The following is a 12832-nucleotide window of genomic DNA, read 5'->3' on the forward strand; positions in this document are numbered from 1 at the left end:
TAAGTTAATTTTATACTATTAGTACTTATTACACATACGCAGTCCAATCTACTGAAACAACATTCATTTATCATCAAATATTGACAATAAAGTAAATCAAGCGTTGTTTTTATCAAAATTGATTCGGACGTTCATAATTACGGCGTATTACTACTGCTCAACTCTGATCAGATTAGTACTTTGATTGGCTATTGCACACGAGACCCCGCCTTTATGTGTTACAGACGTAAATTTAAAATGTCGGAAAAGCAATCTACTGTCGCTTTGATTTTAAACAAAGGGGGATTTGTACCCGTGCCAGGTGGGATTATATGCTTAATTGTAGTTGGGTGTGGCAGAAATATTATAAATAACAATAATCAATCATTGTTTTGATGAAAAATATTGTCAATTTTGTTTACTAATGCCGGATGCGAATCGCTCCCGCATTTGCTACGTTGAAGTTAATAGGGCCAACTCTTATCTCGAAACACGGAGGGCTGAGAGATGAGGTTTGTTATCCAACCCAGACCCTCCGTACTTTGAAGACTAGGAGGTTCTGGGTGACCGAGGTTATATAATTGTGTAATTGGTTAAACCAAATGTATATAAATGTGGCTCTATATGACCATGTACATGCAAAGAGAGAGGGATAGAGAAATTGGGATTAAAGTCCACTCGACATAAACTAGGTCATTCCGGGACTAACACATTTATTTCAATAATTCGCTTGCGCATAGGGGTCTTTAGCAGTAGGAGAAAGCCGCAGGACCGGGAGAAAACTCATGAGGTTGGACAGGCGATCCTACTCCTTGTCACGTACAACCGGGGAATCGAAACCACACCGGTTGACTCAATGACAGACCTAATGATACAGCGCCCACGTACAAACCATTCGGCCACCCAACCCACCACCATGTACAAGCAAGGAAATTCGTTAATCCTACATTTAATTAACGTTATACAATTAATCTTCTATAACGGTGATTTGACACCATCAATATAATATGGCGTGCAGTTGGAATATGTTTTAAATAGAAATATATAATCAATATTCAATCCTATATTTATTATCAATCGTGGTTCAATCATGCCTTGGTCGGAAATACATAATCAATATTTACAGTATTCAAGGAACTGGGTCTTGTAATAACTGAAATGAAATGAAATGGGGTTTAATGTCCTCCTGCCCTGCTCTCACTGGCCTAATGCAGACGGGCATACGCCCTACAGTCTGATATGAGGGGGTTTGTGCCCGGGCAGCGACACTATGACCTACTCTTATATCGAATTCCAACTGCCAAGGGATCTTTTACGTGCATGCAAATAAATACACGGGACCTCGGTTTTTCGTCCCATCCGAAAGACTAGACAGCTGTTTGCACCACTAACAAGGGGAAACCGCATCGGAAAATCCATGTTAGCAAGGCAGCGCCTTGCCCGCTTAGCCACCGTGACTTCCTGTAATACCGTACAAGAAGCAGTGTATGCTTAGCCACCGTGACTTCCTGTAATACCGTACAAGAAGCAGTGTATGCTGTCTCCTTCCAGAATATCAGATACCAGATTTGCTGACAGGATCGCGTTCATTTTATATTCTATTTCAACCTCGTGGGTTTTCTCCGGGTGCTTCGGTTTCCTCATACGTTTTAAAATCCCAGGCCCGCCCACTTTCTCCATCCCGGATACCCCCTCACTGGTTAATGTTTGGGATTTTTATTATAGGTTCAGCAACCCCCACTATCGCTTTGACCTCACCTTGAATTGGTTCGTGTGCGCAGATAAATAGATAATGTAATAAAACGATAAGTCTTATAACTAATGAAACATGTATCCTTACCTTTAATACACCTGTAATGTTCTTTGTATTGACACCTTGCAATGACGTCACATGCGAATACAGGTAGAGAAAGGTAATATGGCCTACAGTTGTTATATTTTATCAAATAACATTCAATTATTTAGACATTTCTAGATATGAATGGTATAGTTTTATATTTTTAGGAATATATGCGTTGTTTTAGTTTGTATTTAAGAATTTATATGAATATGAGATGTATATATTTAGACATTTCCAGGTATGAGTGGCTTAAATGATATTAATTTAGGACTGTTTATATTTTATGTAGTTAGACATATCCAGGTAAGAGTAGCATAGATGGTATTAATTTAGGAATGTATATATGAATACATGAGTTGTATAGTGTATATTAAGACATTTCTAGATGTTTGGGGGGAGGGGGTGGATGGTCAAATGGTTAGCTGTATCATAAGGTCTGTCATTGAGTCAACTTGCGGGGTTTCGATTCCCTGGTTGTACATGACAAGGAGAAGGGTCGCCTTCCAATCTTTGGGGTTTTCTCTGCGTCCTTCGGTTTCCTCCCACTGCTAAAGACCCTTACACGCAAGCGAATTATTGAAAATTGAACCCTGTGTTAGTCCCGAAATGACCGAGTTTGTGTCGAGTCTCTCTCTCTCTCTCTCTCTTTCTCTCTCGATGTCAGTGGTATAGATATTACATAATTTCTATGGTTATATGAGTGGTATAGTTTGATATCGCCGAGTTTGTCATCTATCCTTGATAGACAATGTAAACGGCCAATATATATATAAACATGCAAACTGCCTAACTGATCACCAGTAAATATTCGTTTGGCCGCCAATATCACCGATATAACAGGCTACATGGTAAGACTGTCAACTAGATTCTACACGATTCAGGGAGTAGTGTAGCTTCTGTGACATTGCCAGCATGCATTGAATGACATGTAAATGTTGAAATTCCAATATAAATATATGGACACGTCGTTGTTCTAACAATGGCCATAGTCTCTAAATGGCCGTGCTATCGGCGTTGAAGAGACGGAAATGGCCCTAAATTCAATAGCCTAGAATGAATAGTTCAATATGGCATCATATTAATTTATTTAAACAGCATAAATTGAATCTGTTGAATATGACATCATGTTAAAGGGACAATAACACTCTTGCTGGCTTGACAGCTCCAGAAAATAAATAATAGCCTTATTCTAAGTACTAGATGTTTAACTGTCCTACCTGTTGTGTAAATTATCCATTACATCCTATTTTACGTGTCCAGAGGATTCAAAAATATTTTTAAATCCAAGTTACATTTGAAAAGGTTTACGTTAGGCTTTTCAAACCATTTAGTTGAATTTTTCCAATTTTTTAAATTAGGTGTGTTAAGATGAAATTTGTATCATCAATTAATTGGAATATTGTAAAAAAAAGTACAATTTGTTGACCAGAATAAAGATTGGGACATATTATTCAGTTACAACAAGAGTGGTATTGAGCCTTTAATTTGAACGGAATATAACGAAACTGTTCAATATGATATGATATTAATATAAACAGACTAAATTGAATATGATATATTATGATATATTATATATGATGTCTAGAATGAACAGTTCAATATGACATCATGTTAATATAAACAGCATAATTTGAATCTGTTCAATATGACATGATGATAATTGAATAATTATGTATGTTATATTGATGTTAATTTCAACAGCAGTCCAAATTGAAAATATTCAATATGACACGTATATAAGTAGGGCGTTAAACCCAATTCCATCCATGTGTTCAATATGACATATAATTTAAACTGTATAAATAGCATTCAATAAGATGTTAATTTTAATACCTTGTGTTATTAGAGTGTATATGTAACCCGATCTGTCAAATATATAGATATAGTAGTAGATCTATTGTTTATATTGACACTACCCATTATATACACCCCAGGTAACATACATACACTCTATACATATATCAACACACCTGACAGGTAGGACGACAAGATAATCTACTCACAGGTAAATATCTTACTGAATTCCTAGTTAAATTTAACAAGCTTGTCGATCTTACTGAATTCCTGGTCAAGTTTACTAATGGTAATTTTAGGTGCCCGTTTGCTATAATATATTTTATTGAATTCCTAGTTAAATTTAACAAGCTTGTCGATCTTATTGAATTCCTGGTTAATTCTATTAATCGTAATTTGCAGGTGCCTGTTTTGTATATACAATGTATCTTACTGGATTCCTAATTAAATTAAACAACTTTACCAATCGTAGTTTGTAGGTACTCTTATACTAAATAGCTTACTGCATTCCTAGTTACAGTTTAACAAGGTGACCAACCGTAGTTTGCTGGAGCCCTTATACTAAATACCTTAGTGAATTCCTAAAACCTTACCAATCGTAGTTTGCAGGTGCCCGTATACATGTACTAAATACCTTACTGAATTCCTAAAACCTTACCAATCGTAGTTTGTAGGTACTCTTATACTAAATACCTTACTGCATTCCTAGTAAAAGTTTCACAAGGTGTTCAATCGCAGTTTGCAGGTGCCCGTATACTAATTTTCTTACTGAATTCCTAATTAAAGTTAACGAGCTTACAAATCGTAGTTTGTAGATGCCCGTTGACTAAATATCTTACTGAATTTCTAGTTGAAGTTAATCGAGTTTACAGGTGCCCGTATACTAATTATCCTTCTGAATTCCTAATTAAAGTTAACAAGCTTACAAATCATCCGTTGACTAAATATCTTACTGAATTTCTAGTTGAAGTTAATCGAGTTTACAGGTGCCCGTATACTAAATATCTCTAGTTAAATGTAACAAGATTACTCATCGTAGTTTCTAGGTGCCCTTATACTAAATCTAAATCAGGGAGGAAGGGGGTTCTCCTAGATTATTTTGGGACTAACATACGGTAATTTCTATGTACAATAGCCACTTGTACAATGATATTAAACGATTAAGATACTACAACTACAATGAGATTGTGGGGAGATTTTTTAAATACATATCACAGTTTCTACCGGTTATCTGAATTGGGGGGTTGGATGGCTGAATGGTTAATGCGTGCGCGCTGCATCATAAGGTCTGGCATTGAGTCAACTGGCGTGGTTTCGATTCCCCGGCTGTACGAGACAAGGAGTAGGGTCGACTTCCAACCTCGTGGGTTTTCTCCGGGTCGAAACGTCGTGCTATATGTGTATAAACCAGTGATTGTTTTCCATATAAATTGTGTTGTGTTTTTAATGCGCCCAAATCGTTATATGCTGAAGGATTATACTTTCAGTGTATGAGGGGGGTTTACAAAGTTGATAATTTCTAACTAATGTTTACTACCGAAAACTTGAATCTTTTATTAATAAAATCTTGAAATCTCTACCACACTGTAACAGTCGCACGTCCCATAACACTGTGTAAACTCAATTTGACACAGTCATTACAAGAAACCGTTCTATAGATAATATTTGCTTAATAAAGACGAACTGATCATCGTCGCCTTGAATAAGCTTGCCTGTCATACTGGTTTTGTAATCTACTAAATTCCACGTGTCATTCCTTTTATATGTCCCCCTAAACCAACCAATTTATTATCTAACTTGTTTATAGTAATATATGTTACTAAAGTGTTTTGTATGTTTAAATATGGTGATGTCACGCGCTAATACTTCTATATTGATATGGTCTATAATTAGTGAGGTGTGAATGATCGGTTCTACTCTTCTCTATTTATTAACACTGTTAAATATTTAAAGGGCCAATCTTGATTATATTTGGGAGAATAAAACTACTTAAAGGACCTAAGTCCGTAACTCAAAATCCTCCAAAATCTTCGACATCGAAAACACGAATTATTGGTCAATTTAAATCAACATTGATGATGTAAACTTACCGGGAAAAGATGAGCTTCTGATATCCGATATTTAAGATAAAATAATTTTTTTAACATTGGTACACGAATCGTGTACCATAATGCGCTTCAGCCCCAGTTGTATTGAGAGACTCGAGGGACGAGGCTAGACACATTGCACCAAATCAAATGAAGTTATGTAGACTAGAATAACTAGACGCCAGAAATTTGCACTCGATTGAGATTGCTGACTTATTTCGCCGAACATAACTGATTTGAAATTGGAGTAAAAACGGAAACCATTAAATGTAAATCAGTTTATATACATTCATATTACAGTATTATATGCGTTGCGACCCACCTTTCTGAATTTCTAGGTCCCAAAATGTTAGCGATTTAGCTCCTTTAATTTTGTGTAAATAAAGTCATTAAAAGCCTCTACCTTAGGGCCTACAGGCCACAATTCTATGGAATACAATTACTGCTTGTTACTGAGCGACGTTTCAACTAGGCCTCTCTAGTCATTATCAGGCAACGTCGATCAGTAATAAGTAGTAATTGTATTCCATAGATTTTGGACGTATATACTCCGGTTCAATTACTAAATGCCATTGAAACAATTTACCTTAGGGCCGAGCAACTACGTCAATATACGGAAACGTTTTCAAACAACTTAAACCCATCAGTCTTTATCGGAAAATGGAGACCGGTGCCCCAAGCTCTATTATACGGTGTCTGGATAAAATCAGACTTTTATTTCATACAAAAGAACATGTAGGTTAAAATTACCGTTCGTTATCAAGTACAGCGCATGCTTCAAGCACCGTTTTGACCTCTAAAGGAACGATAATAGATTATCAGGTCATCCAACGAAAAAATTGACCCAAAATCTTGAAAGGGTTACGTGTCCGGATAAACGGTTTTGGTGTTCAAATTTCCGAGACTCTGATAAAACCGGGATGGTCCCTTTAAGATTGTTTAAAGAGCAAATATCTGTGTCGCCGATATATCACAAAAATAGTACTGAATTTGAAATGTGTTGACTTAAAGGAGCTAAACCTCTTTTAAGAAAACTCAATATTTTTCATAATATTCAAATTTAAAAACACGGATTAGAATGACGTAGCAAAAGAAAGGGGAATGAAATGGTGTTTAACGTCCTACTTTTCTGCACCAACTGGGCTAATAGAGACGGGCATACAGCACACAGTGTGTAACGAGGGAAATATGGCACTGACAGTGGCGCAACAGCACACCCTTGCCGATTTCCCACTATCAGAGGATCCGAGTTGTATTTTAACCAATTAATTCACAGATTTATGCTGATCATTAAAAATGTTGGCGTATAAAAAGAGATAAGATTTGGTGTGATTGCGTACGGATTCTAAGACAACTCTCGCTCTCTGTTGTTTCGAATACAGACGCAGATGGTATATTATAATAATAATAATTTATTCTTATATAGCGCATTACAATATTATACAAATTATATATCTCAACGCGCTTTATAATGTTGTGGATAGAAGTTGAAGTAAATTATATCAACATTTCTAAGCATTGTAATTGATTGTAATCCCTTTAAACAAAAAAAAAAAGTTTTTAACGATGATTTAATATTTCTAATTTTAACAGGTAATTCTTTCCAAGTCTTAGGTGCGCTGTGCATAAATGCCCTATCCCCATATTATATTGATGTTGGTGCATCACGTTAAGAAATGATTTCACAGCTTGACGAAGTTCTGGTAGTCTTAATGTAAGAGCGAGGAACTAAAAGGCTATTAAGAGTTACCTCTAATTAACTACTTTGGAATATTATCTAACTACCAGGACTATCTCATTTCGAAATGAAATGAAATGGGGTTTAACGTCCTACTGTGATAATGAAGACGGGCATACGCCATATAGTGTGCTATGAGGGTAATTTTGCCCGGACAGCGGCACTACGGCCTACTCTTATGTCGAATTTCAATAGTCAAGGGATCTTTTACGTGCACACGAATGAACGTTTTTGCGTTCCATCCGAATGATTAAAGGGACAATAACACTCTTGCTGGCTTGATAGCCCCAGAAAATAAAAAATAGCCTTATTCTAAGTATTAGATGTTTAAGTGTCCTACCTGTTGTGTAAATTATCCATTAAATCCAGAGGGTTCGAAAATATTTTTAAATCCAAGTTACATTTGAAAAGGTTTACGTTAGGCTTTTCAAATCATTTAGTCGAATGTTTCCAATTTGTTTATATTAGGTGTGTTAAGATGAAATTTGTATCATCAATTAATTGGAATATTGTAAAATAGTGCAATTTGTTGACCAGAATAAAGATTGGGACATATTATTCAGTTACAACAAGAGTGGTATTGAGCCTTTAAACAGCTGTCCTTGTCAGACCCTCCGTCCTGCATCACTGACAAGGGAGAACCACGAAGGGAAATCTGGATGAACGGTCTCGGCCAATGCAGGGCTCGAACACCCGACCGCCAGACTAGCGAGCCAGCATCTTACCCACTTAGCCACCGTGAACCCCATCTCATTTCGAACAACGAATGTGAAAACTATGAAAATATACAATGATATCTTTCTATTTCAGAATATGGTGTATTGTTCCATACGTGAGTATGACCGGGACAAAGAAAACATCGCCTCTTCTCAAATTGCCTAATTTAACTTCTAATGATACCGGATGTAGATCAGATTATACAGAATCGACCTTGATGATCGAGACACCAGCGATTGATCAACTTCAAACTCACAGAGAAGATGTTAGATTATTCCAAGTAAGAAAACCATAAGGACGTAACAAGACAAAATCAGTCTAATTTCGTTTCATTTTTGTGGTTCTGGTTAGATTACTTACTCAAAATTGGGTCGCGTAAAATATAAAACGAAATAAGGGAGAGAGAGAGAGAGAGAGAGAGAGAGATAGGGGGATTTAATAGTGTCTCTTTAATATGTCCCAAATAGCGTCGGATCTAAATCCCACCCGTTAGACCATTCGATCATAAAGCAACACAGCCTCACCCCCACCCCCTCCCACGAAAACTGGATTAAGAAATATTTGATTTCTGTGGCTGATCACGTGTTTTCTCTTTCAATCTATAGGATATAATTATGTGGCCGATTATATACTATTCAAAAAAAGTAGGGGATATTTGATTTTGGGGGCATAATACTAAAATATGCAAATGACTACGAAAAAAGTCACTATAGAACCTAACAGAAGAAACATTTCCAGTTACATGTGACGCCCAAACGCACCAATAGCTACCGCATGGAATGCAGGTGATGTATGGGATCATCATGGGGGTCCAACCCAAGATTTGCACGACTCTGACTTTGAATGTTACAGTCATTGTGGCATTGAATTCCAGGGTGGAAACATCAGTTTAATTGTTTTAGTGACCAGAAAACAAATTTTGATATGCGTCGGCTTACCCAAAATGAAAGGTTACGTGCCCTTGGCATGCTACATATCGGCACAACACAGGCGGTTGTGGCGCGGACGATGAATGTTTCTCAGTCTGTCATAAGCAGGCTATGGTCCAGATACCGTGATACACAATCTGTACAGGACAGACCACGCTCAGGTCGACCAAGGGCGACAACTCAAGCCCAGGATCGATTTATCCGTTCCTTGGCCTTGAGAAATCGTGTCATCACAGCAAATCAGATCAGCGCTCGTCTTCAAACAGACACTGGTGTGAGAGTGAGTGGCCAGACGATTCGGAATCGACTGCATAGGGGTCACCTTCGCGCCCGACGTCCTCGCGTGATCCCTTGTTTGAGAGATCATCACATTCAGGCAAGACGTCGTTGGTGTAGGGATCGTCAACACTGGGATAATCGACGCTGGAGCAATGTGATGTTTTCAGATGAGTCATGGTTCACTGTTGATTTTTTGGACAGACGTAGGAGGGTGTGGCGTCGTCGAAACGAGCGCTTCCAAGACGTTAACGTCATCAGACATGATCGATTTGGGGGTGGTTCTGTTATGGTGTGGGGAGGCATCACTGTTGCTGGAAGAACGGCTTTACATGTTGTTGCAGGGCGTGTTACAGGCCAGTACTACCGGGACAACATCTTGGCAGTCCATGTTGTGCCATTCGCACGACGTCATGGCCGCCGTTTCATCTTCCAGGATGACAACGCAAGATGTCACAGGGCCAGGATCGTTACAGGTTACCTCCAACAACAGAACATCACCACATTACCTTGGCCAGCACTGAGTCCCGACCTCTCCCCCATCGAGCATGTCTGGGACATGCTTGGACAGAGGTTACGTCAACGTCAACAACGTCCTGCCAATGTCCAAGAACTTGCTGCTGCGTTGCAACAGGAATGGGACAATCTGGACCAAAATGACCTTAGACGTCTCATTAGGAGTATGCCACGTCGGATCAATGCTTGTTTGGCAAACAGAGGAGGATTTACCCGTTACTGACTTGGTTGTGATGCTGTGGTAACTTTGCTGTTTGACCCCGGGTATCATTTTACCCTTATAATGGTCAGTCTGTGCCTTACTTAGTCTAACGATCATTTGGAATAAATCGATGAATGTGAACTTTATTTCATTTTGTCATTTGTTTCTTCGTCAGTTTCATTAGGTGACTTTAATAACACTTAAAAATCAAATATCCCCTACTTTTTTGAATAGTATAGTACACGTGTTATCGATCAGCCCCTGTTAATGATCGAAAAAGCGCCGCCATTCCAATAGTAGGTGAACAAGTTCATCACATTAAGCCTCTCGTGGGCGACTGGCCAACCTCCCATTTGTCCAATAGCGGGATACGGTTGTTTTGTGTCACTCGCGCATAGATCATACTTTTTTATAACTGATATGATCATCTTGAAGCGAGACCCTCAACCAGAATTTGTGATTGAGTGCAAGCATCTCAAGGATGTTAGTTGGGATTTTTACCATTGTCAATCATTACACCTAACCGGGCCTATATCGTTAAATACTAGACTTTTTATTGTAAATTTAATTGTATATATATAATTTTCATCTTTTCATTTCAAATGTTTATATGCGTAGTTAGTTATATCTATTTTTCAATTTGATGTTTGTTTTTATATGCATATAGTTTTGTTATATATTTGAGCCTGTCCCACTTTTCACCATATGGGCTTGACTTGCCATAAAACTCCATTTCATTCATTCATTCATTTATTCATCCATCCATCCATCCATCCATTTATTTTTTTAACTTACTAACTTACATCTGTTTGGGGTTTTTATCCAGGAAAACTATCGATGTTATGGAAGAGAGAACGAAATCAAAACCATAAACCAAATACACAAAATAAAACAGGATCTGAACAAGGCTATGCCCTTTCGACTTCAAACCAGGAACCAGGACAATACGCCAACGGGAACAGCCAAGGCCCCTGAAACCTCTTCTTCTTCCACATACGCAAAAAGAACAAAGTATCATAGAATGAGCCGAAATAATTTCTTACGGAATGACAGCGCTTCCGGCGATTCCTTTCAGTGGTCACAGATTACAGACCAGGTCGTGATCAATGGTCAACTATCAACTCCAACGCTACGACCGAGACGAAAACGACCAAAATGGCCGCCCGGATTACAAAATGAAAGTAGTACTCCAAGTTTTTCTCATAAATATGCAGATCAAGTTCTTCCGGGATTGGGAACGAGTGAAAATCGTCCGCCGCAACTTTATCCTGAACATACGCATAAGTGCTTTGGACCTTCCTCTAAAATAAAACCGATAAAAACTCTGGGCTGTGTTTTAGCTAAACATGGTTACGACATGACGGATCCTAGAACTTCCGGGGTATCGGGAAGGCCTACACAATATTGCCATTCGGATAAATACATGGCTTCGAGGATTAACACCAATATCATTGATACTACGTGTTATGACGAGTTTTCCCGCATCTCCGAGACAATTCGCCCGGATGATAAATTACCAAGTTTCACTCCAAGAACCAATGACTATAGTTTATCTCGATCTGAAATGGGCCGATGTTTTCCGGTGTTTACGTCTGATGGCGGACCTATGAGAAAACATGGCCACGTCGGTCCTCTTTCTCCAGGAAGATCCAGTAATATTTAACGGGTGTTAAATTTACTCACTTACTGGATTTACTCACTTGACTTGCAATGTTAGTGTGCTGTGTTCCTTATATGTCGAATTCTGTTTATGTGCATTGTGGTTCTCCTTACTTATGAAAGTCTTAGAGGTCAAGGCCATGCTTAATCACATATTCTGTTGGAAACGAGATAGTACTATTCTTGATTTTTTTCTGCAGTGTTCGTGTGTTGTGTGCCTTGTATGTCTGATTCTGTTTATGGGTAATGCGGTTACTAATGAAAGTCTTAGAGGTCAAGGTCATACTCAATCACATAGGAGATGCTCGATTCCTAGTCCAGAACGTCCCGAAATAACAGAATTGCAATCGAGTAACGCGGAATTCAGTTCTGTCACAGTTTTGTCAGTGTGAGTAGAATCGTGACGTAATTAAACACAACGAATATGTTTCGACTGTATGGTTGGTTGAGATATTTACTTACTCCGTCGACGCATGCGTTGTAGCCCGAAATCCACCTTTTCACTCGATTGTCACTATTTTTGGAGATTGAGAGTTTTCAATTCCAGAACGTTCAATCGGGTACCCCCATATTCTGTTGGAAACGAGATAGTACTATTAATTATAATACACAATGTAACGGGTTTAGTTCTTGTGGTCCAGTCACTTGGTTTGGTAGAACGTTTGTTATTTATTGCTTGTAATGTTCGTGTGGTGTGTTATGTCCGCGGGTTTGTCTTCTGGGTTTATGTCTATATGTGATGCGGTTATCCAGTATTTACTAATAAAATGATGTAGAGGTCAAGGTCATACTCTATCACATAATTATAGTACTATTATTTATACTACCCGCCGTTTCTACTTGCACACATACATAATTAATGTATTAACAGAGACTAGTCATGGAGTTTAATATTACACAAATTTAAAACATACTCCTTTCTCTAAAAATACAGTTGGTTCCATTCTGATGGACAGAGATGGAAGGGTGCAATAATATGTATTCGCGTTGAATTTTCACCGTGGGTTACGGACGCTAAATCCGCCTTAGATTCGTTTAGTGGCATTGGTGTTCGCTATGGGTCATTGTGAATTCGAGGGAAATATGGCAATTGAT

At 38.2% G+C, this 12832-nt stretch overlaps 1 protein-coding gene across 1 annotated transcript; it reads left to right on the forward strand.

Annotated features, from left to right (window-relative positions):
• Positions 1 to 3767: 3767 nt before the first annotated feature.
• LOC126824948 (uncharacterized) lies at positions 3768 to 12482 on the forward strand. Its single transcript, XM_050554408.2, has 3 exons — positions 3768 to 3824; positions 8249 to 8435; positions 10905 to 12482. The coding sequence occupies exons 2-3, from the start codon at positions 8277 to 8279 to the stop codon at positions 11739 to 11741; spliced, it is 996 nt and encodes a 331-aa protein (XP_050410365.1). The 5' UTR covers positions 3768 to 3824; positions 8249 to 8276; the 3' UTR covers positions 11742 to 12482.
• The last annotated feature ends 350 nt before the right edge of the window (positions 12483 to 12832 follow it).

This window comes from Patella vulgata, chromosome 6, assembly GCF_932274485.2.
Source record: "Patella vulgata chromosome 6, xgPatVulg1.2, whole genome shotgun sequence".
Classification (NCBI taxonomy): Eukaryota; Metazoa; Mollusca; class Gastropoda; family Patellidae; genus Patella; species Patella vulgata.